This window comes from Aricia agestis, chromosome 20, assembly GCF_905147365.1.
Source record: "Aricia agestis chromosome 20, ilAriAges1.1, whole genome shotgun sequence".
Classification (NCBI taxonomy): domain Eukaryota; kingdom Metazoa; phylum Arthropoda; class Insecta; order Lepidoptera; family Lycaenidae; genus Aricia; species Aricia agestis.
The window spans coordinates 12239047-12263256 of record NC_056425.1 but is presented as its reverse complement, the minus strand read 5'-3'; the positions used below and the strand labels follow the sequence as shown (position 1 = coordinate 12263256).

General features: G+C 36.3%; 1 protein-coding gene across 1 annotated transcript; it reads left to right on the top strand.

Annotated features, from left to right (window-relative positions):
• The first annotated feature begins 8698 nt into the window (after positions 1-8698).
• Positions 8699-23876, top strand: LOC121737448 (cuticle protein 3-like). The gene is made up of 6 exons (XM_042129126.1): positions 8699-8743; positions 10234-10426; positions 11546-11773; positions 17332-17430; positions 22984-23211; positions 23773-23876. The coding sequence occupies exons 1-6, from the start codon at positions 8735-8737 to the stop codon at positions 23874-23876; spliced, it is 861 nt and encodes a 286-aa protein (XP_041985060.1). The 5' UTR covers positions 8699-8734.
• Positions 23877-24210: the final 334 nt, after the last annotated feature.

Sequence of the window (24210 nt, the reverse complement as noted above, 5' to 3'; positions counted from 1 at the left end):
TTTAGTATATAGGGGGTTTCGGGGGCGATAAATCGATCTAGCTAGGAATCATTTCTAGAAAATGTCATTTTCATCGGATACCGAGCAAAGCTCGGTCATACAGCTAGTATAATATAATATATGGAACACATACACACCCTAAAGTATTATTATTTAGATTTGTTACATCCCGTATACTGTATAGTCTGGCTTACTAACTTTCAACACCAAAAATACTTTTATGGTTTTATAAATGGAACTCCTAAAATAAAAAATATTTTAACTCAAAACTATTACGTCCATGTAACTCAATTTCAAGTCTTTGCATAATGCATTCTAAGCGTCAAAGTCACACGACTTTACTCCTTTTTATCAGACTTCTAAGCCCGGCCGCACATTATCCGAAATTTCTGATCAGAAAAATTCGAACGGCCGCCGAAACGCACTCTGTTCATACATTTTGTTGTAGACCCTGCATATTACGAGTACTTTTAGAATTCACGTGTCAAAATGTACGAGCGGGGCGGGGCGTCCGAAATTTTTCTGATCAGAAATTCGGATAATGTGCGTCCGGGCTAATAAGGATATTTTTTGATTCCCCTTTGTCTTCACTAAAAAACCTTGAGCAGCATTTAGCTCTATATTTCATGCCAATTTTTTGTGAAGCCTTGGTATTTCTAAATTCTACCCAAGGAAACGTTGCTCTATTGTAATTGCTTCATAAACTTTGGCGAATCTTCTAGTAATTACTAGCTCTAATCTGATTCAGGACCAGTTTGTTACAACTAATAAATTTCTTTAATGATTCGCAAAGTTTAATACGAAATTACATGTTATGAGTGGCACCCGTTTTGAGGTACAGTCAGATACATTTTATGATAAATATCCAGACTTATATTATAAATGCGAAACAGTGCCACTATATTTCTGGCCGTCTGTCTATTTGAATTGACTCTCCACATGTCTTTCTGTTACCTCTTCACGCTGAGACGGACCGTGCCGGGGCTCAGCGTGCCGGGGCGCATCGCAAAAATCCGCCTCCATACAATTTGTATGGAGACGGATGCGCGTATCGCACACTGTGCCGGGGCTCATCGGCGCGGATTTTTGCTCGGCGGATTTCCGTCAATACGACACGGCGCGACAAGACCCGCTGCGCCCCGGCAACAGTGTGCTATAGCAAGCGGCGCGCGGATGTGATGCGATGCGGCCCGGCAAGCCGCGGCTGAAAATCTGTCAATGCGTTGCGCGTTAAAATCCGTCAATGCGACGCGACCCGACCCGGCAATAGTGTGCTATAGCGCATTTTGCGCTGCGCTGCGCCCCGACCCGCCCGGCACGCGCCAACAAAGTGATCGCGAACCTTTATTGTGTCTGCGATTCCCACGATCGAGGTATTAAGCCTTTGTCTTTAGCGGAAGATTGTTGTGATCGGCTTTGGCTTTAAAAAAATATTTTTTCACCAGCAACTGTACCTACAAATAGATTAAACGTACATAAATTATATCGAATTTTGCTCGCATTTTGTAACACCTATAAACTAGTCTACACCCGTAGCTTCACGTGAGGCAATACAATATGGATCTATTGCTTACCCAAATTGGATCAAACTTTTAACGCAGATTACCTATAATAATGTGGGATGTTATAATTTGATTGTGAAATATTATTAGCATTTTAAAACTGTATTAACATATTAGGATTGTGGTGTTACGTCAAGATGACGCCAAGATGCTTATCGGGATGCTTATCAAAGATTTTTAAAAGTAAAAAAAGATAATTAACTGTATAAAATGTGTTTATACGTGGGAGAGCCATGCTTCGGCACGAATGGGTCGGCTCGACCGGAGAAATACCACGTTCTCTCAGAAAACCGGCGTGAAACAGCGCTAGCGCTGTGTTTCGCCGAGTGAGTGAGTTTACCGGAGGCCCAATCCCCTACCCTATTCCCTTCCCTACCCTCCCCAATTCCCTTCCCATCCCTACCCTCCCCTATTACCCTATTCCCTCTTAAAAGGCCAGCAACGCACCTGCAGCTCTTCTGATGCTGCGAGTGTCCATGGGCGACGGAGGTTGCTTTCCATCAGGTGACCCGTTTGCTCGTTTGCCCCCTTATTTCATTAAAAAAAAATGCTAGTAGTCCCCTCTGCACCTATATAATATTCCCTTTTATGAAATCTGACTATTATAATAGAGTATGATTCTGTTTGAAGATAATAAGACAAATTAGTTCTCTTGTACATAATAGGATGAAAAAGGCTTACTGTACAATGTACATAATAATCTGATGAGTAACACCGGAAGGAATGAAAAACCGTTTCATTATTTACTTCGATAGGTATATAGGTATTTCCACGAAATAGAGTCGTGAGGAACGATTTTTCATATAATTTGAATGCCACAATACTGTGACACTCTACTGTTTTAGATTTTATAATTGCGATTAGATGTTGTCCGCAAAAAAAGGGAACTGTACATTTTTCCGGGATTAAAAGTATCCTATGTCATTTACCGGGACTCAAACTCTCTCCATGCCAAATTGCAGCGAAATTGGTTCAGCGGTTTGGGTGTGAAGAGATAAACGACAGACAGACACACTTTTGTACCTATTTATAACATAATAGTCAGTATTGCGATACCGCAATTCTGCTAAATTAATAGTGTACAAAATTCATACATTTATAATTCAGTCCAAATCAAACATCATCATAGTATTGGAAATAAAACGTCGAAGGGACTTTTTTCGACATTTCATAACGCGTACGATGATGGTTGTTGTAGGTCTGGTGGCAGACATCGGAGTCGTGGAGGACATGACATTCCCCTGGCTTCGGCAATGGCACAGTTGGAGTTCCACCAAGTTTTAGGGGGTAAGGCTGCGTCTACTGCCATCTCTTTGGGCGCAGCGAATCCAACATATCTGTGGTGTGACCGTGGGAGTCCCTAATCCCCACGGAATGTGAAAAGACGAATAAAAAGTCTGCTAGTTGACCAACTTGTCTTAAGTTATTACTAGTTTCAAGAGATCATTATTACTGCCATAATATGTATCTCTATGGTATTCACTTTAAGTTACTTCTTAAAATTAAATTAGGTACATACAAAAAAAGGGGCTTTCGATATTATTTGCCAATAAGTCAATAGGTAATGGCAATGTAACTTCTATTTTGGAAATAACTACGTGGCAATTAAAATGTATTATGTTAGTAATTTGCAATGTACTTCCGTAGACATATTTTTTCTAATAGTTTTCTGTTTTATTTTTAAAAATGATAGGTTGGTACAAAAGATAGTTACTGGATAGTTTTATTATCGACAGCACTTACGGCCATTCCCAATATTTGATCTATCTCTGGTTTTGCCCTACTAGAGATAGGAATAGCTCACATTAGACATTAGAGACATATATTTTATGTCAATTATGAGCTATTCCTATCTCTAGTAGGGCAAAACCAGAGATAGATCAAATATTGGGAACGGCCGTAAATGATTACCTACCCAACTTTTATTTAATGAAGATTTTGAAAGAATCTCCTACATTTTCTGTCAATTCTCCATTCAATTAAAGGTATCATATCTTTCTGAGTGCGCAATGCCGTCTATGTATCATCAAATAAATTCAAAAGAAGATGATGGGCATACGTGATTTGGTCATAAAGTTAATATATTCCGCTAGGTATATTAACTTTATGGATTTGGTAGGGTTATGTCGAGTCAATGATTATTCTCTGATATAATGTATGTTTGTATCGTTGTGTGTTAAATACGATTTAAAGAGTGAGGTAACGTGTCTCAATAGAATATCTTTCTCTATCTAGATCAACTAGTTTATACCGAATAAGACTATTTTGATCTCCTATTTCATGAGCTTTAATAAGAAACGATGCGACCCTATATGACGACTGACGCGACGATATGACCCTTGTTAACCTATAGCTAATTACATTATTTACAACATTAATAATCATCATCTCTGATTGACAGAGCGCAATTTGTATTGACGTCTATTGATCAAGTTATTAGCCTAGTCTAGGGCAAGTAATTACCTATATGCCTAGTTTATGTACTAAGCCAATATGTACATGTGATAGGATATCTTACTTTTAGCTTATAATCTTATATTATACGTCATGGCATACATTTGAACGAGGGAGAGCCATGCTTCGGTACAAATGGGCTGGCTCGACCGGAGAAATACCACGTTCTCACAGAAAACCGGCGTGAAACAGCTCTTGCGCTGTGTTTCGCCGAGTGAGTGAATTTGCCGGAGGCCCAATCCCCTACCCTATTCCCTTCCCTACCCTCCCCTACTACCCTTTTCCCTCTTAAAAGGACGGCAACGCACCTGCAGCTCTTCTGATGCTGCGAGTTTCCATGGGCGACGGAAGTTGCTTTCCATCAGGTGACCCGTTTGCTCGTTTGCCCCCTTATTTCATAAAAAAAAAACATAGTACACTGTCTTCAGGCACTGTGAAACTTTAATTTGGTAGTTAATAAAAAATAGTGTATCAAAATCTATAAAGAACTGTAAGAGAAATTAAACCTAGAAGAAACTTAAAGAAGTTGCCAGATTGATTTTTATAAAAAATTAAAACAGGTATTAATATTTCGGAAAATCAGTTTATTCAAATCAAAAATATTACGGTTTTATTTTGTAAAATAATCATCCTATATGTGTATAAATTCTCTCAGGAATTAATTATTGATTTAACCAAACAAAACATTCCCAAATGCGAATAATAACATAAAATAACTGGGTTAAATAATAAAGATCGAATTCGTGATAGTTTTTAGGCTACGGTTACAAAACATTGGTGAGATGCAAATAATCGTGGAAAAGATGATAATAGGTTCAGAGCATTTCCGATAGCCGTAACAACAATGAATGGAGATGACATCAAAACCGGTAAAGCTTGAAATGACACAAATTTTGCATCAACAAGTCATCCATACTTACTAATATTAAAACTTGTGAAAGTGTCTGACTGTCTGTTACCTCTTCACGCCCAAACCGCTGAATCGATTTTGTTGAAATTTGGTATGAAGATACTTTGAGACCCGGTAAAGGACATACTACTTTTTGTCCCGGAAAAATGTACTGTACCCGCGTAATAAACGAGTTTTGGCGCAAGTCACAACGGATTTGCGGATGTCATCTAGTGTAATTATAATAATATTATTAATGTCATAAAACCGCTTTTTCTGCACACACGCATGCGATTCTGGTTCGCATGCATACAACACGCGCGCGACCAGGACCATGTTGTATGTATGCATGCATGCATGATGTTACCTGCATGCGGAACGTCCACGTGCGGGTGACAACATGTATTATGCATGACAGGAAAAGCTCCCTAATGCTAAGTACTCACATATGGTTTTGCTCGATAGTTTTACTCCGAATCGAAGAAAATTACATATTTGACATATTTAATTCCATCGAGCCGTCAGTTTTGCGGTCCACACGGTGGTTATTGCTCGATTTGGAGTAAAACTATCGAGCAAAACCGTATGTCAGTACTTAGCATAAAAAAGTTTAAAAGGAGTGAGAAACATCACCATATTATCGAAGTAAGCACTTTGAGTTGACTTAGAAGCTGCTAGGAAAATTTAGATGAAACTTAGAAGCAAAAAGCCACTTAGTCCTATTTTTTGGGTCTGCACATTGACTGTTCATAAGGTGCCTCAAAGATTTTGTAGTGACCATTCATTGGTGTGTCTTGTCAGAAGTGATATAACTCAGAAGTGCATGCAACCAAAAAACATGATCGTCTACAAAAAAACACCATAAGCGCGTACAAAAACTCTTGGTATTCCAGCCCAATGAATAATTCATACATCCATTTGTCTGCTTGACTTGAGCAATTAAACCCACGCCTATTGTAGCTGGAGTTAATCGAAGTCACGATAAATCTTCTTCAACCAGGAAGGCTTTAGAGACAGGTGGAATTTGAGGCATTTGATAATATCACAATACTCACGAAAGGGTTGATAGTGATAAGAAATCCAAAGAATTTAAAAGTTATTGGGAATAGAAGAAATCATAATCTTCTTCATCATAATATAAGTGTAGGCAGTAGGTCTAAATTTTCGTGATTAAATTATTAGTTAGAAGTCTCAAGACAGATTAAGCAATAACGAACCTCGTGCGTCCCTGAGATTAAAAGATTTTTAGGCTGGTTATTAATGTAGGTCCTTGCTTCATCGAAGTAGCAATATAGGAAATGTGTGGCTTTATTCTGCACAAAGCTGCCAAACATATTGATCAAGATTTGAATTCTTTCAGGCAAATTTTCAACCGAAAAAACGAATTTACTTAAAGTGTTAATGAAAATTGTGCCACAGTTATCTATTATTAAAAATTGAGGTTTTTAGATTCACTAAATAAAATATCCAAATAATCCCAAAAAAATCGGATAAAACTAGTTTCATGCAGCACTATCCGATTCGATCCAGTTAAATCCTGCGATTGAAGAGCACGAGGAGTAGAAATGTTATAACCGTGAAAGAATTTGGTTTTTAAAGGTCTAGAATTACGGTCAAGGTACTCAGATTTGAACCCACTTCCACCATGAATCATAATCCTTGGCGTAGCGTGGGATGCACAACTAATCAAAATGCGTGATTGTTTGAGATTGTCAAACATATCACATGTTTATAAGGAATACAGGACATGGTCCTGATGATTTTTAAATAATCATGCATGTGAGCCTGGAAATGATAAAATAGTGGCTATATTTAAGGTTGTCAGAGAGGGTGCCTGAAAGACTTGATTGAGGGTAGTATTTTGAGGAAACAGAAGAATAAGATAACGGTCACACTCATAGTTATAGTATGTCTTAGACGATATCGTCTCTCGTGAAGGATATTAGGGCTATGGCATGTATATAACATCACACTGTTTTCAGAAATATTTAAAGGGGTGACAGACGTACGAACTTAAAGTACGCGGATTTTAAGTTCGCGAACTTACTCGGCTCGCGTCAGTGGTACATGAGAATCGCTCACACTGGATTACCATGCCCCCAGGTTTGCGGCTCGCGGCTCGCGGCTCCTTGCTGACACACAGGCGATTAAGATCGTCGAGCCATAAGTCCGCGTACTTACTCGCGTGTCTGTCACCCCCTTTATACTTATTAGAGGCAGTGTAGTAGGGTGTAGGTTCTAACTAGGCGTCCAAAATTTTCCTGCTAAGGGTAGTGTGTCAGTTTATTTAATTTATTCATCACAATACAAACTGTATTTATTACGCAAGAAGATACACATTGAATTGAATCAAAATTAACAATAGTAGCTAAGATAGACTTGAAATATTATTTTTAGTGATGCACTAATAATTAAAATTAAATGAAATTTCTCTAAATATGCCTCTGTATCAATAAAATATAGTACATAGATAAACTTTTGTGTTTGTTTTAACTTCTACCATATTCCATAACGCATAGCTGCTACCCTCGGATTTTATTAAATTACTAGTTGACCTGGGAAACGTTGTTTTGCCATATAAATTATTATTTCTAGTATCAGTATAAAAAGTAAATAGAAGCCTATTCTCAGGCCTAACGAATGTACATACAAATTTCATTAAAATCGGTTGAGCCGTTTTAGAGGAGTTCGCGCACAAACACTGCGACACGAGAATTTTATTTATTAGCAAGATCAAGTAACAACATACTGGTAATATAAGCCCAGGATATAAGACTTATAAGACTCCTAAGTGTAACCCTTGGCCTCCAAAAATATTCCTCGAAAAGCCACTAAGGGGTTCAACAGGCTAAGAAACACTTTATAAGCACATCACGTGCACATCCGCAAAAAATGTAGCCTAAGTGTAATAACATGGTGCGAAACAGGAAAACGTGCCGAAGCGTGATTTACATGAGTGTAGATTTCATTTTGGGACTGATCTCGTTCATCATCATCATTATTGTCACCGACAACTGCTTATGGTGAAGATGATACTGTCCATTTATGTACCTAGTAGGGATATGCAGGAACTAAAGGTCAACAGCTTGCAGATATCATGTAAATAATACAGCAAAAGTTTCAGATTTTAGACGCAAGTACTAACTAAAATCTAATTATAATCATCTATGTAGCTCGAATACGACAAGCCATTTAGAATTTAGATTCTTAAAAAAAAAAAAATTGTAAACTATATTATTAATTATAAACTAGCTATTTGACCGAGCTTCCGGAATTCGATAAAACACGAATGAAATGACATTTTCTAAAAATTATTCCTAGCTAGATCGATTTATCGCCCCCGAAAACCCTTAGGTATATTATACTAAATTTCACGAAAATCGTTGGAGCCGATGTATACAAGCTCGTTTAAAGATATAAGATTGGGTAAGAACTATGAATAGGTACTGTACTTAGAGACTAAGTACAGTAAAAGAACTAGAATTGTGATATATGTTATCAAACATCACAATTAAAACCCTTGAAATTGAAAACCTATTTTTGAATAGCTTTTTTCTATAACAGAAGTTTTCCTACACCAAAATATTTTTGTATACGCCGCCTATATCATTATCACATTACCAACAAAAAATACTCCTAATCCTCAAATAATAGCAATTGAAAAACAATTATATCCTACATAGATCTTCCTAGTAATCATTGGAAAACAATTAAAGATCTATGCCTTTTAAACGTAGATCCTTAGCCTTGGCAGTGAGTTTACTGTATATAAGGTGTTTTGGACGCCGACACCAGTATTCCGACGCTAGCTGTACTGTGAAGAGGCACCATGAAATCGGTACGTTAAAGTAGGTCTATCGGTTGGATTAATATTGTTTAAAAAATCGGTACGTTAGTTGTTCGAAAGTTGAGTCGGTTGGATTGAGTTAGTTGGTTCAAAAATCGGCGATTTAAATCGAAAAAAGTGATGAGTTCGGTATTTTGAAAATTATGATCAGTGATTGTTTTTTATATACAGAGTGTAACAAAACTAAGTGATAATACTTAAGAGTGTGTACGTGTTCGTTGTAGAGAGTTCACTGTGAAAATAGCAGCGCTGAAAGACCAATTTTTTTCACTTTTGTATGGGCAAGCGCCCCAGCGTCACGGGTTTCCACATACAAAAGTGAAAAAAAATTTGGTCTCTCAGCGCTGCTACTTTCACAGTGAACTCGCTTTGAGGAACACATACACACCCTAAAATATTATCACTAAGTTTTGTTACACCTTGTATATAGAAAATGTGGATTAAAACATTTGAACTCACATGAGAAGCTTGAGAAATATAAAGCTCTATATACTTAACTTAAACTTATTTTATGAATTGTTATTTTGTAATTTACGACTTTATGTAGAGCAGTAATTTTGAAACGAGTTTATAAGAATACTAGATGTAGTTCGCATTAAAGTTACTCCAAAACTTTTTTACCGTACGGGAATCGTACATTTTGTCTTAACAGTCAGTTCGTCTATCCCAGGACTTAAAGTATAATCTTATATAATTATTATTATTATACATGTCTACATGGTTTCAGCGTCTAAGACCCGAAAAGGTAACATACAGACTTAATTTTGTATTTAACATTATATGAAAATATAGGACGGCTAAAATATGTATAATATATTTTGAAAACTTAAACCTAAATTACTTATCGAAGACTCAGAAAAACTAAATTTCAGTAAGTCTTTCCAAGTGCAGTCTGTAGGAGTGAAAACTTTTAGCACCTTTTCATATCTTCTGGTATTGAGGTAGCTTGTACCGAGTGTCGGGCTGCAATAGTATTTATTTTTATTATGGTCATATAAAATCGTTTTCATATTTCATCCCCGGGGAACTTAGTAACCGGAAATCGTATGAAATAAAGCCTGAAACGATCCCTGCACTATTCTTTACTTTATGCACAAAACTAAGTTAAAAGATTATAGTTTATGGTGTATAGGGCCCGCCGTGAAAGTAGTGGCGCTGAAAGAGTAACTTTTCTTTTAATTCTGTATTATTTTGTGACGCTGCACTGGAGCGCTTACCCAAACAAATAGCGATACATTTGCTGCTACTTTTACAGTGAACTCTACATAAGGAACATATGCACACCCTAAAGTATTATCACTTAGTTTTGTTACACCTTGTATATGTACACACCCTAAAGTATTGGCACTATTTTTTGTTACACCTTGTATGGTAATGTGAGAGAAGTCGGTCAAAAAACATAACAATATTATGTGTATTCTTGCAGATGTTACGTTTTACCACGATATTTTGGTGCTAAATTAACACTTTCTATCCCACAGATAATCTTTCTCGCGCTTATCGGTGTGTGCGCGTGCGCATTACCCGGGGTACCCTACAACCCTTACAACCCCACCTACAGGCCCTACTACCAGGACAGGCCGAGAGCGTCCCTGGAACGAAACGCGGCCGTCCTCCGCTCAGTATCAGATGTGAACGAAGGAGGGTATTACTACGCTTATGATACTGAAAACGGTATGTGATGACCTAGTTATAACTTATAAGTATACAGGTTGTTTTAAATAACGTCTAGTTGGCGCTAAAAATATTGATTTCCATAGAAACATTTTACTATGGCGGAGCAAATTTTTTGGTGAATTTCCAAAAGTCGTAGAACAAAATTTGTTCAGAATGATACTCTTAGTCACCCCCACTCGGCTTAAAGCACCCTGTTCCTTATTTCCTTATTTGAAACAACCTGTATACTAGTTTATGATGAGAGCCTAGAAGATGTAGAGACTCATCAATTAGCACCATCAGAAAGACTGTGGCTATTACAGTTATTTTCTAAAAGCTTGAGCCATCTCCAGCTAAAAAATAAGTTGCTGGTAGTGAAAAAACCTGATGCTGCTTGGTTGCGTAAAGGTGCTCATACACGGGACAATCTGTCGTTTCGATCGTTCGTCAAGAAAATCGTCCAATCGATCTTTTGAACGTAAAATCGTTTGCGATATTGCTACACACGTACAATTTGTCGTTCGATTTTAACATCGAGGAGATAAATCGTTACGATAATTGTCCCGTGTATAGCCATTATAATCTCAAGCAAATTAATTGTCAAAACTGTCAAACTGACGAATGTCAAATTAATACGAATTACTAGACATGAATTGTAAGCATACTTTCATTTTGCGATTTTAAAAAATGAATCATATTATGATTCTCCAAAGCGACCATTTTAGCTCCGCTGTTCTTTTTGCCGGTTAAGTTCTGTAGCCATCTGATCATTATAATTTAGAACAATTCTAAAGGAGACAGTTTTTAGACAGGCAAAAATAGATATTTCTTGTATGTGAGAAATCATAATTCAACTCCTAAAAGGATGCAATCAATTTTCTAAAATAGCCATGTGTAAATAACCCTAGTGCGATGCAGCGTTATTTGAATATTTTGATTTGTTATTATGATCTCTTTACAGGATAGATTAATGTATATTATTATTCTTGTAAAGTTCAGTTTTAAAGGCTCATGCCTCATTTAATAATGCATTGCATTACATTACTGCGTCGCATTGTTAATTGACCCTAAGGTCAAGAAACTTCTTCATAACTACCATGAACACTTCCTTTACCAACATAACCATACTTTTCACAGGAATCTCAGCTGAAGAAACTGGCCGAGAAGCCAATGGCATTCAGGCTGCTGGCGGCTACTCGTACACTGGCGATGATGGGCAGGTGTACAGCATCAGGTATACCGCTGATGCCAACGGGTTCCAGCCAGTGGGAGCCCACATTCCCACTCCACCCCCCATTCCTGAGGCCATCGCTCGAGCCCTCGCGGAGAACGCGAGGGATGAGGCGAGTGGGATCTTTGATGATGGTGAGTTTTTTGTTAGTTTTTACCAAACTACGACGAAAAAGAAAGGATAAATTTGGAAGTCTATCAGATAAATTGATTCCTTATAGGAAGATGGCGGACCTAATGTAATTTGGTCGCGTAAATTCAAACCCATCCAATCGATCATTATTCACAGCTGCTAACATTGAATTGACATAAGCCGACCAAACGACGTAGGTCCGTCAACTGCCTAGGAACTAATTTGCTCGATGGTACTATCAGAGAAATTGATTCGTTTTCGATATTTACGTGGGAGAGCCATGCTTCGGCACGAACGGGCCGGCTCGACCGGATAAATACCACGTTCTCACAGAAAACCGGCGTGAAACAGCGCTTGCGCTGTGTTTCGCCGAGTGAGTGAGTTTACCGGAGGCCCAATCCCCTAACCCCTACCCCTTCCCTACCCTGAACTATTCCCTTCCCTTCCCTTCCCTACCCTCCCCTATTACCCTATTCCCTCTTAAAAGGCCGGCAACGCACTTGCAGCTCTTCTGATGCTGCGAGTGTATATGGGCGACGGAAGTTGCTTTCCATCAGGTGACCCGTTTGCTCCTTATAAAAAAAATATCATTTGCCACTAGATGGACGGTAGGGTCTTTCGTGTCCAATGTCGTATCCATAAAGTTAATATACCTAGCGGAATAGAGCAACAATCTCGAGCTGTCAAATGAAACCGAGTAAAAATATGTGTACGTATACTTACACAAGCATGATTGAACAAGAATTCTATGCGATTAAATTGTCAACGTGCCGATATAAGTGCCGACTGGACGTCAAAAAAAGAGTTCTGCTGTCATGTATCCCACGTCTCTTTCTACCACGCAGTGTTACTGATAGTGACATCTCGCTTGCTCAGGCCTTTGTTTCTCTATTCCGCTAGGTATATTAACTTTATGGTCGTATCAGATACACATATGACATCAATATCATGACATGTGGAAGCTATTTCGTGACATAAAATGACAGCTGTTTGATACGACAATTGACACGATAAACCCTACTGCTACATCGCGCCAAACATCCCTCATTAGGTCGCGTTAGTTCAAACCCAGCTACATCACAATTCACAGCTAACATTGAATTGACATAACCCGACCAAATAACGTAGGCCCGTCAACTGTCTATGAATCAATTAATTTGATGGTTTATACTATACTAGATGACACCCGCAACTCCGTTGCGCCAAAATTCGTTTATCGCGCGGGAACCGTACATTTTTCCTGGATAAAAACTATCCTATGTCCTTTCTCGGGACTCAAAGTATCTCCATGCCAAATTTCAGCAAAATCGGTTCAGCGCTTCGAGCGTGAAAAGGTAACGGACAGACAGACAGACAGATAGACAGACACACATTCGCAATTATAATATTAGTATGATTATATCATAAACTGCTTTTATGTATGTGCCTTCGTATTGGCTAATCTAGTAAGTATCTCAATAATAAATAATGATGCTGTAGGTCACTTGTGTGACATAGGCTCTGTTGTTAACTACCTGACGTGATCATATTAATTTTTTCTCCTAACCATTAATACCACTATCCACGCTAATATAATAAACAAACATATACACAAAACAAACAAATATTATATTAAAATGCCAAAATTCTGCGGAGGCCAAGTCACTTTAAAAAAATCATTATTATATTTTATCTATCCCACGCTAACATAAACTCAAATTCATCTAATTTTGCAATTTGTTTACTAAATGTGTTTAAACAATAGATAATTACTACTTTAAATTAGTATTACTAAAGCTAAAATTACTTCAATTACATTAAAAGTCCTAATAACGGTTTGAGTGACAGGACACGCAGACAAAGACCTTATTAAGGACATAAGTGCGATCTAATCTAACTGTCACTCTTAGTAGCTAATATTTGTAATAGCTATGTGATTTGTGAATACTACATTTCATAATAATATTACTAGGAGTCGTCCGTAATTTTTGAAATTATTTAAATTTATTACCCGTTTTTTGCCATTTACTTACCTACATTTCAAACGTAAAAATCTGTACAGTGATAGATACGTGAAGAGGTTATGACTAGTGAACTTAATGATAGACATGCTTTCATTCTTGGTTTTTGTAATCCACAACCTCCCTTGAAATTTAGGCAAAATGGAGGATAAGCTTTGCTTCACGTCAGATTTCTGTAAAGGTGCTCCCTCGCCGTCAGCATTCACGTCTTGTAATGTAACATTATAGTAGATTCGTTTTGAGAATTACACTACATGTGTAATGAAACATTACATATTGGACTTTGAGCATTATTTACATTACAATACTACCTAATATAATGTAACATTCGCCTTTGAGCATTTCACAGCTAGTTGATGTTACAATTTTTTTTTTATGAAATAAGGGGGCAAACGAGCAAACGGGTCACCTGATGGAAAGCAACTTCCGTCGCCCATGGACACTCGCAGCATCAGAAGAGCTGCAAGTGCGTTGCCGACCTTTTAAGAGGGAATAGGGTAATAGGGGAGGGTAGGGAGGGGAAGGGAAGGGAATAGTTGAGGGTAGGGAAGGGAATAGTAAACTCACTCACTCGGCGAAACACAACGCAAGCGCTGTTTCACGCCGGTTTTCTGTGAGAACGTGGTATTTACCCGGTCGAGCCGGCCCATTTGTGCCGAAGCATGGCTCTCCCACGTATAATATCGTATCAATATATTACATACTGTATCATTACAATGTGCGCATTGTAATATTCGACTCTGTAACGTTAATTACAAGCGCCTTAAGACCATCATCGACTAAAGTTTCAAAAGCCTTAGAAATAAAATTAGCAAAATCTCTTTGAGATAAATTGTCTAGTGGCGAAATGTAAACACGATAGATAAGGGCCTGTTTCACCACTTCCTGATAAGGCTATCCACCAATTAACTTGACAGATCAAGTATGGAGAATCTGTCAAAAAAGTTGTGAATAGCCTATTAGGCACTTTATCAGAAAGTGGTGAAACGGGCCCTACAGATTAAAAAAAAAGTAAATCAATAAAATAATAAAGATTGTTTGAGATTCAAAAATATTCTAAAATAGTTTAAACTATACTATTTGCTGAAATGCGAAATATTAACTCATGTTATTTAGAATATTATTAATATTATAATCATTTTGTGCAAATAAAATATTGTAAAATATTTTAACAGCGCTATGAACAATTACTATATCGTAGTATTTGCTACATTGCTATATAATGTGATCAAGGCGTTCTCTTTATATCTTGTTATCTTTTGCCTGCAGCTTCAGGGATCAGTTTTTTTGGGCTAAAATTACTTTTTACCTATGTTTATAAAGAACCGAAACTACTAAAAACTTTTTTTTTGTAATTGGTTAAAAAGTGAGATTATTTATGTAAGAACTAAAAATTTCTCAACGGGGTTCCAAATGATAAATAAATCCCATTACTAATAAAAATAGTTATACAGTGAATAAATATAAATTTTGTCTGTAAATGTTTTTTGTAAATAAATATAAAATGTTGCGTCTGTCTTTGTCTGATACATTCGAAACGACGTATTATGACATACAAAGTTAACGGACCTTCAATAGTTACCTACACACTGCGTAAATATTTATATAGTGTAAATCAATGAGTTTCTAAAATACTAGAGTAGCAATGTCTTACAAAAGATTCTCAGAAATGCGTAACCACTTTTTTGTTCAAAAGACAATGTCAAGTCATATATTCGTTATGTCATTATGTATGTGAGATATGCCTGCAGGCATCTTCGAAGTGGCAACGCGTTGCTACCGTAAACTTCCAATCTAGTTACGTTAGTAACATAGAATATCATTGGTGTAAATATGTAAGTGTAAGTGTATTTATATAATAGTTAAATAGTGTATAGTCTAGATGAAGCCCGCAACTCAAAATTAATTAACTGCAATGGAAGCGCACATTTTTTCGAGATAAAAATCATCCTATGTCCTTTTCCGGAACTTAAAGTATCTCGATACCAAACAACAAAATCGGGTTAGCGGTTAGTACGTGAAGATGTAACATCGCGCGGGAACCGCACATTTTACCGGGATGAAAAGTATCCTATGTCCTTTCCCGGAACTTAAGTGGATACACCAGGGGCGAGAAAAATTGAAAATAGGTATTTGAAAATGTATTACTGTTTCACCAATCTCAAGTCTCCCACCGCAGAGCACGATAGAGACAACACGACAAAAGTTCTAATAAAAGAACAGAAAATCTTCGATTCGTTGTCCGCTGATTCCTTCTCCAAAACTTAACGGATTTAAGTACTTTTTTCATTAAGAATTAAAACAAGGCTTGAGCTGTGTTCCTATGTTTTATTTTTTTGTATATTTTAGTCAGTTTTGTTTTCTGGGTGTTTGAACACAGAGGAAAATCTGGCAATTTTTTTGGGTATTCGGACGTTCTTATCTTTTATAATAATAAAATTATGAAAAAAAAAGAAAACATAGGGACATGCTAATAGTGGCCATATATATTGAGGAAAAAAATCATAACCCTACCGGCATTATCCAGGGAGGAAACAGGGGACAGCGTTTGTATGGAAAAATGGCGGTGTGGTCTCCTCTTAAAGTATCTCGATACTTTGGTATCGAAAATTGGTTTCAGCAAAAGCAGCGGTTAGGACGTGAAGAGGTAATAGATAATCAGAAATACTTTAATAACAATCTATGGTAAGATTATATCTAAGACTTTAATAACCATCTATGGTACCCTTTAATCGGGTGCAAATTAATTATAATTGAAATCAGTTTTCGATGTCGAAACTCTTAAACACTAGGTTTGTAGCTGTCATGTCTTCCAACATGACATCTCATTATTCAATTTACTAAATACCAGCGTGGAGTGATTATTACACACTCAATATTATTGTTATAAAGTCTCTGTGGTATAGTAGTTAGAGGCTTATCACTAGACTTGGAGGTTGTGGGTTCGAAAATATTGTTTCCAAAATCAGCTCCATGCAGGATTACCTGAGTGTCTGATTAGATGATTCATGCGTCGGATGTGTGCATATTACGACCTCTGTGGCTCAGTGGTGAGCGCGTCGGTAGCTCAAGCCGGGGGTCGCGGGTTCGAATCCCGCCGACGGAACTAATATTTTTCAAAGTTCCCGGGTCTGGATGTGTATTAAATATGTTTATGATATAATAAAAATCTTAAATATATGTATAGTATAAAAGTATTAAATATATTTCCGTTGTCTGGTACCTGTAACACAAGTCCTTTAGGTACTTATCACGGGGCCAGACTGACGTGGTGTGAAGCGTCCATAGATATTATTATTATTATTATTATTATTATTATATTATATAAGTAGATCTCTCGCCAGTTGTATAGGTCATCAATTCCACTGGCCACTTGGTTCAGAAAGAAAAAGATGCATGCTCTTGTTTACTACCCACACATTTAAATACTTACTTTAAATTACTTTGGCGATCTTTCCCGATGTAAAGGCCTTAATGAACCCGGCCACCATCACCGAAACTAGTGTAGCAGACATTATATTCTTCTACTTCTCTTCTAATTCTTCTTTTTCCAATTCCAGGAAGCTACCACTCAGGCAAATACGACTCTGGGATCTTCACTGCGCGCGCGCAGAAACCCTACGTGCCCGTGCCCGTGCCCGCCTACCGACCTTACCGACGATTCTAAATAGTGCCATATAGTTACAGTATTGTATATAATCTTTAAGCAGTTTAAGCAATAAATCACGTGATATTTATTGTTTTTTCATTTATTTGGGGACCTTTAAGGTACATGTTGGAACCGAGCGATCCGCGACAACTGCAGACGTCTTGTCGTCGCGACACTATTTGGTTTGTATGTATTTCTATGAAGCAGGAGCGACACGAAACTAGCGACACGTCTTATTCATAGAAATACATAGAAACCAATAGTGTCGCGACGACACGTCTGCAGTTGTCGCATTTCGCTCGGTCCAACTTGTATATTGAAAGTGGGGCTGCACTAGGCTACGCTGCAAAATGGAAAAAATGCAAAAAGGCAAATAATGTTTAACGTAGCGGGGTGCCTTTGTTGACGTGTCCTCTTTGAGTCTTGTTAAAAAAACTTTAAAAAGGTTTTTTTTTTTTTTTAATGAAATAAGGGGGCAATCGAGCAAACGGGTCACCTGATGGAAAGCAACTTCCGTCGCCCATGGACACTCGCAGCATCAGAAGAGCTGCATGTGCGTTGCCGGCCTTTTAAGAGGGAATAGGGTAATAGGGGATGGTAGGGAAGGGAAGGGAATAGGGGAGGGTAGGAAAGGGAATAGGGTAGGGGATTGGGCCTCCGGAAAACTCACTCACTCGGCGAAACACAGTGCAAGCGCTGTTTCACGCCGGTTTTCTGTGAGAACGTGGTATTTATCCGGTCGAGCCGGCCCATTCGTGCCGAAGCATGGCTCTCCCACGTATGTAGGTGATGACCATAATGTTATCCAGTGACAAAATCCAAGTTATATAAACCAAGATTTGTGTTAAATTGCAATCAGAACATTTTTGCGAACATTGCAAAAATGTGTTTTCTGACTTACCACCTTTTGTTCAGGCTTCCCACGAGATGATTGAACGCTAATTGATTTCGCGTTCAATAAATATTGGAGGCGGTTAGCTGACATGTTAATCAAAGATTAATTAATAGATATACAGTGAAACATGTTGGGATTATCCGTATGTTGCAGTATAGTAAATGTTATCCTAAAATGTTGAAATATGAAATAAGTTAGTAATTTAAATAATGATTGCTATAAAACCACTTTTAAATAAGTTACATAACTTTTCTTCCGTTCTATAAAAGTATGTTCCCTTTAAAGTTTAATGCTTATGTCAAATTAGTATAGGATGTTACACCATAATAATATAATAGGTAATAATAATTCATTTAGCGCACAGGAACTGGGCTCTTTATGGACTAAAAACTTTCCTTTGTCCTTTAATTTTTTCTATCCTTATCAAAATCGCTTCACTGATTAAGACGTTACGACGATTTTGATGAAACTTATAGTGTTCCCTAAGTTGAACAGTACCTAGTACAACAAAAAAAGAATTACCTTAATTGGACTTATAGTTTCGGAGATATGCGAACACAAATATAAAACATACATACACTTTTGAAATTTGGCACATTTGTTCACACACTGAAATAGACTAACATAATATTATATACAAACTGGGCAGTTCTGGAAATATTACATACAATATTATACGCGTCTAATTCATAACCTCCTTTTTTTAAGACGGTTAAAAAAACACAGAACACTTTCTTTTTGTTTGAATATTGGTTTAAATTAAAGTATATAATATGTATATTATTATAATTAAATATGACCATAGATTTTATTATTATAGTTAGTAAATTTACAACTTCTGATTTTCTAAAAGTTGGTTAAAAACAAGGACATAATCTATAGACATCCTTGATGAATAAACCTACGATTACAAAACTTACAATTTATGTTGTTGTGTCGAGGAGCTGTATATAAATCACAATAACATAAACCACACAAAGAGCCATAACTCGATTTTTTCAAAATTTATTAACTTATTTATGGCATGAAGCTTTAATGATTTAAATTTGTAAATATTTCCAATTTAAATGCATCAACGTATATGGTTTCGACCTCAGAGAACAGCCTTCAACCTTAAAGGCTTATGGGTGGATATGACTAGCATTTGACGCCTCCGAGTTTCGGTTAATAGGTTATAATATTATGTGGTATCTGATATTGTGGCATGTAAGATCAAAACTACTTTTCTGATAATTAATTTAAACTTACTACTGCCATTGAATAATAACGTCTTGACATTGTCTTAATTTCATTTACTGATGAATTTTTGGCTTTCGATTGTATTCAGTGTCATAACATTATGTCATCCATTTATACTTCTGTTTATTATAAATTCGAAAGAATGTATCTTTCTGTCTGGCATCTCTTCATGCTTAAACTGCTAAAATATTTTATTGATCTACTTTGGATTCCAAGAAAGGACTTGGAATTATAAGAGTATTTCTATTTTGAAACAAAATATGAACGCTTTCCGCGCTTTAAACGCGAACATTGTTCAAAAACATAATACAAATCAAAAGCTATCTATGAATATTGAACGTGTAATGTAATATGGGTCGTTTCTCACGCCTCTTTGTCTTTGAACTGTATCCTCTAATTCTTTGGCAAATTGCTCCTAGACCCATTGTCCAAAGATTAAGGCATTGTTTGAATTTTACAAGACAATCTCTGAATATGTAGAGGCTGTAAAAATGGCGTGTTTTTATCGCGGCAAAATGGAAATTTTTGGGTTATGTCCTTTCAACGCGAACACAGTAATTTGCATTTGAATCAATTTTGAAAACATTATGTTATTAAATTGTTGATTGGAATTAAAAGTAAAAACCGAATAAAAATTCATTTTACGTAATATCAAAAATGGTTTTAAAATTTTCGAATACAATATTAATATGGTTTTGTCATTTATAAGGCTGTCAAAAATATTTTAATGATAACAATATAATGACGACTCGTGTTAACATTTTAAACAATAATGATATAATTTAATTCGGTTTTATTTGAAAATAACAAAGCTGTAAACTTTTAACAGACTTATGAATGTATAGATAGTGCAAGGTAGCTGTTATATTTCAGGCTACAAGTGAGTTCTAAAAAGGTTGTAGAATTGGGTACCTAGTTAAGTACTTAAAATAATAATATTTGATTCTAGATCTTAGACTATATCCTACTTGATCCTAGATCTTAGACTATATCTTTAACCTAAACCAAAATATTTGGAATGTGTTGCATGTTTTTGACTATACAGACATTTCCAGTCTTCAAAATCCGTAGGTGAACTAATTATAAGATTTTGATAGTTTAGCTCGAACAATTTCTCAAAATCTATTTTGTTAGTTACTAAGTTAGGCGTTAAGAGTGAAGCCAAACGAGCGTAATTTGTGAGTCGCAGAATTTCGGCTGGCAGAAATTCTGCTGCATTCAGTTTCATACAAAAGTCCTGCTTGATTCACACGAGCGTAATTTTGTGAGCCATGATTTGTATGAAAAGATATTTACGCGGCAGAAATTCTGCGACTCACAACTCACAAATTACGCTCCTTTGGCTTCACCCTAACTATGAAAATATAATATTATTTTTGTCTGGTGTTTCTCAAACATTTGTAGCTCTGTCCAAAAAGTGTACCACATGTGCAGTGGTATGGCACATCTTGTTACCTAAGATTACCGCATGGGCCCGACTCACTATAAAATTACTGACTACGTAAACTGTGGACTATGGCAATATCATATTATGTATTTAATATTTAATATTACAAATATATACTTGATAATATAAGATAGTTAAGATAACATCTCTAACATACATCCAGCAAAATAATTGTAAGAGTAGTTTAATTTTTTGGAACAAGTCTCAGTATAACAGGTGTTATTATTTTGTTTCAGTCTTTGCAGAATTGATCTTCCTCAGCAAAAACAAAACAGCAAAAGTGGTTGTATCAAAGTTGGCACTTAAAATTTTAATTTCACCCTTCTGGATTTCCGAATATTTAAATTTTTACTAGAGTTGAAGAATTCATGAGTTTTTTCAGAAGTTTCCAAGTCCATTGTTTATTTAGTTGTTACTCTATTTGAAAGGAATAAGAGCAGTAATAAAGATTTGTTGTTGTCGACGTATAAAAGCGGAAGTGGTGATATTCGGGTACATTTGTTAGTTCACCAACATGAGGCTGGTAGGTTAATTTGTTGTTAAGTGCTTTTAAAGTATGTGAATAGAAATTTGTTTGAGTATTTATTAACTTAATTGTCAGTGCTAGTGTGTGCTTATGAGTGAATGAGTTTACTTTCATTAAACATGATTGGCATGGAATTTTTCACCTTTAGGGTCAATTCAGACCGCAACGCGATGCGTAGATGCATTTCTGAATTTGTACTGAATTGACAGATTTGAATTGCGTAAGACGTCTTGCAAATCTGTCAAATCCATACATATTTGGAAATGTATCTACGCGTCGCGTTGCGGTCTGTATTGACCCTTAGATAACATTTTGAAATACGAACAATGCAAACAGCTAACATTTTATAGTTAGATATAAGCACTTCCGGATTTCCAGTCCACACAAATAATAAAATTCATAAATCTTCGTGTACTTTTAAACAATTTCAACAAGTTGGAGAACTATCAAATCCTATAATGAATACGTCATGTCTCTGGAAGTAGAGTCAAAAACGTCGGGAGAAATTATTGGCTTAATTTGTGCTGTTTTATCTAAGATCAGTTCTAAAAAGATAATATTTGATTTTTTTTTTATTTCCTTTTGCAGATAATATCAATAATCGCAGTAGCATCATTTGCAGCTTCAGAAGATTACTATGGCCCACCACCTAGCCCACCATCTCATTCACAAATCTATTCCAACTCAGTACAATATACTCCAGTAAAATACCAAGAGGAAGTAGAAAAACCCATCTACGAAAACCACCAATATGCCGATGAACAAAGTAGTCAAACGCCTAAGCAAAATCTACAGGAAAACTATCTAGTGATGACTTATAAACATGAACCACAAATTCAAGAAGTTTATAGCTTTGGTAACCAAAATATGAATGACAATAATATGTATACACACGTAGCAGAATATGTACAGAATAATAAAAATTTAGCAGTTAATAATGATGGATGGACCGATAGTAAAGAATATGCAATACAACAAAATACAATAGCACCTGCCAATCATATTGAATACGCTAAGCCACAGGTAGAATATAAAGCTAAAACTCCAAAGATACTGGATTACCAATCACATACAAATGGACATGCGTATGAATATAGATATCACACGGAAAATGGTAAGTACGAAAAAATGTTAAAATTTAAATTCATACATGGTAACTAATATTGTAAAAAAGAACTGGAGGTTATTGAGATAAAATACCTACAACCAGTGTCCGTAGCATGGATGGAATTGAAAATTCAATATTAATTTAAGGTATAATTTAATTGTTAATTAAAATAATTCAACAAAATATTTATTCAAATGAGTACAAAATAGAGCTCAAATCTGCAATAAATAAAAGATAGTGAGAAAGATAGTAGATCAAAACAGTATTTTAGCCTAAGATTTTTAATAAAAGTTGACACAATATTTTCTTGATTGAAATTTGACCGAGCTATTAATATTATGTTTCCAGGTATCCAAGCCCATGAAGTTGGTGAGACAGGTAAAGCTTCCACCGTGAAAGGAGCTTACAGCTACGTGGGTGATGACGGGAAGTCCTACACAGTGACGTACATAGCTGATGAACACGGGTTCAGACCGCAGGGTGATCATCTGCCAACTGCACCGCCGATACCAGCTGAAATAGCAAAGGCTTTGGAGAAGAACGCTAGAGATGAAGCTAATGGGATAGTTGATGATGGTAAATTATTGTTATTATTATAAGCAGGTCATTTTCAATATCGATAGCGCATAGGCAGGCAATCCATGCTAAGACTATAAACACGAAAGTGTGTCAGTCTGTTTGTTACCTCTTCACGCCCCAATCGCTGAGCCGAAATTGCTTACTTTATCCAGGAAAAATGTAAGGTTTCGGCGCGATAAGCAAAAATTGGCGCAACGGAGTTGCGGGCGTCATCTAGTAATGAATATAGTAAGGTAATTTTCAAGGTCGTTCGGCGTATAGTCAGTCTGTATCTAAACATGATGGCAGGTTTTACTTCATGGTGACATTTTCGTAACTTTTTTTGGCGTCGTAGTTTACTTACTTTATTGTTTTTAATTCTTAAATTGTGATAGTAATTATAATGAGTTCTTTAGAACAATAAAATGCACTTGCGACTGCAACTAATTGCAACTAATTTGCTATAGTAGAAGTATTTTACTTTCAAAATATCCTGATGACTGTATTCTAAAACTTTCAAAGTAAACTTCTAAAAGCTTATAGGCACTATGTTGTTACTAATCTAAGTTTTTCCTCCAGGTCAGTACCACGAGCACCACCAACCGCAAATAGACCAAAGCAACCAGAAAACCCAGCATCAAGAAGAATACACCATAGTAGACCAGCATGGATATTACCATTAGAATTATAATTGTTTTTATTTGTTTTAATTTTGTTTAAATTTAATTGTAATTGATATTGTTAATCTTATTTTAGTATGGTTAATTGTTATTAAATCAGTATTAAGTATTTTAATATCATTTTTTTTATTTTCTCTTATCCAATATAAGATTTCTTTGTAATGTTTAATTTAAGCTGATCGCACATATTTTGTCAGCGCCTTGGGGTCAATTCAGACTGCAACGCGACGAGGCGAGGCGCGGCGCGGCATTTTGTATGGATTTGACAGATTTCATTTGCTTGAGACATCTTGCGAATCTGTCAAATCCATATAAATTTAGAAATGCATCTACGCGT

Coding starts and splice junctions, on each gene's coding strand:
- LOC121737448 (XM_042129126.1), top strand. Junction 11,774..17,331: donor GAGTGGGATCTTTGATGATG/GTGAGTTTTTTG, acceptor TTCCAATTCCAG/GAAGCTACCACTCAGGCAAA. Junction 17,431..22,983: donor CGCCTACCGACCTTACCGAC/GATTCTAAATAG, acceptor TTATGTTTCCAG/GTATCCAAGCCCATGAAGTT.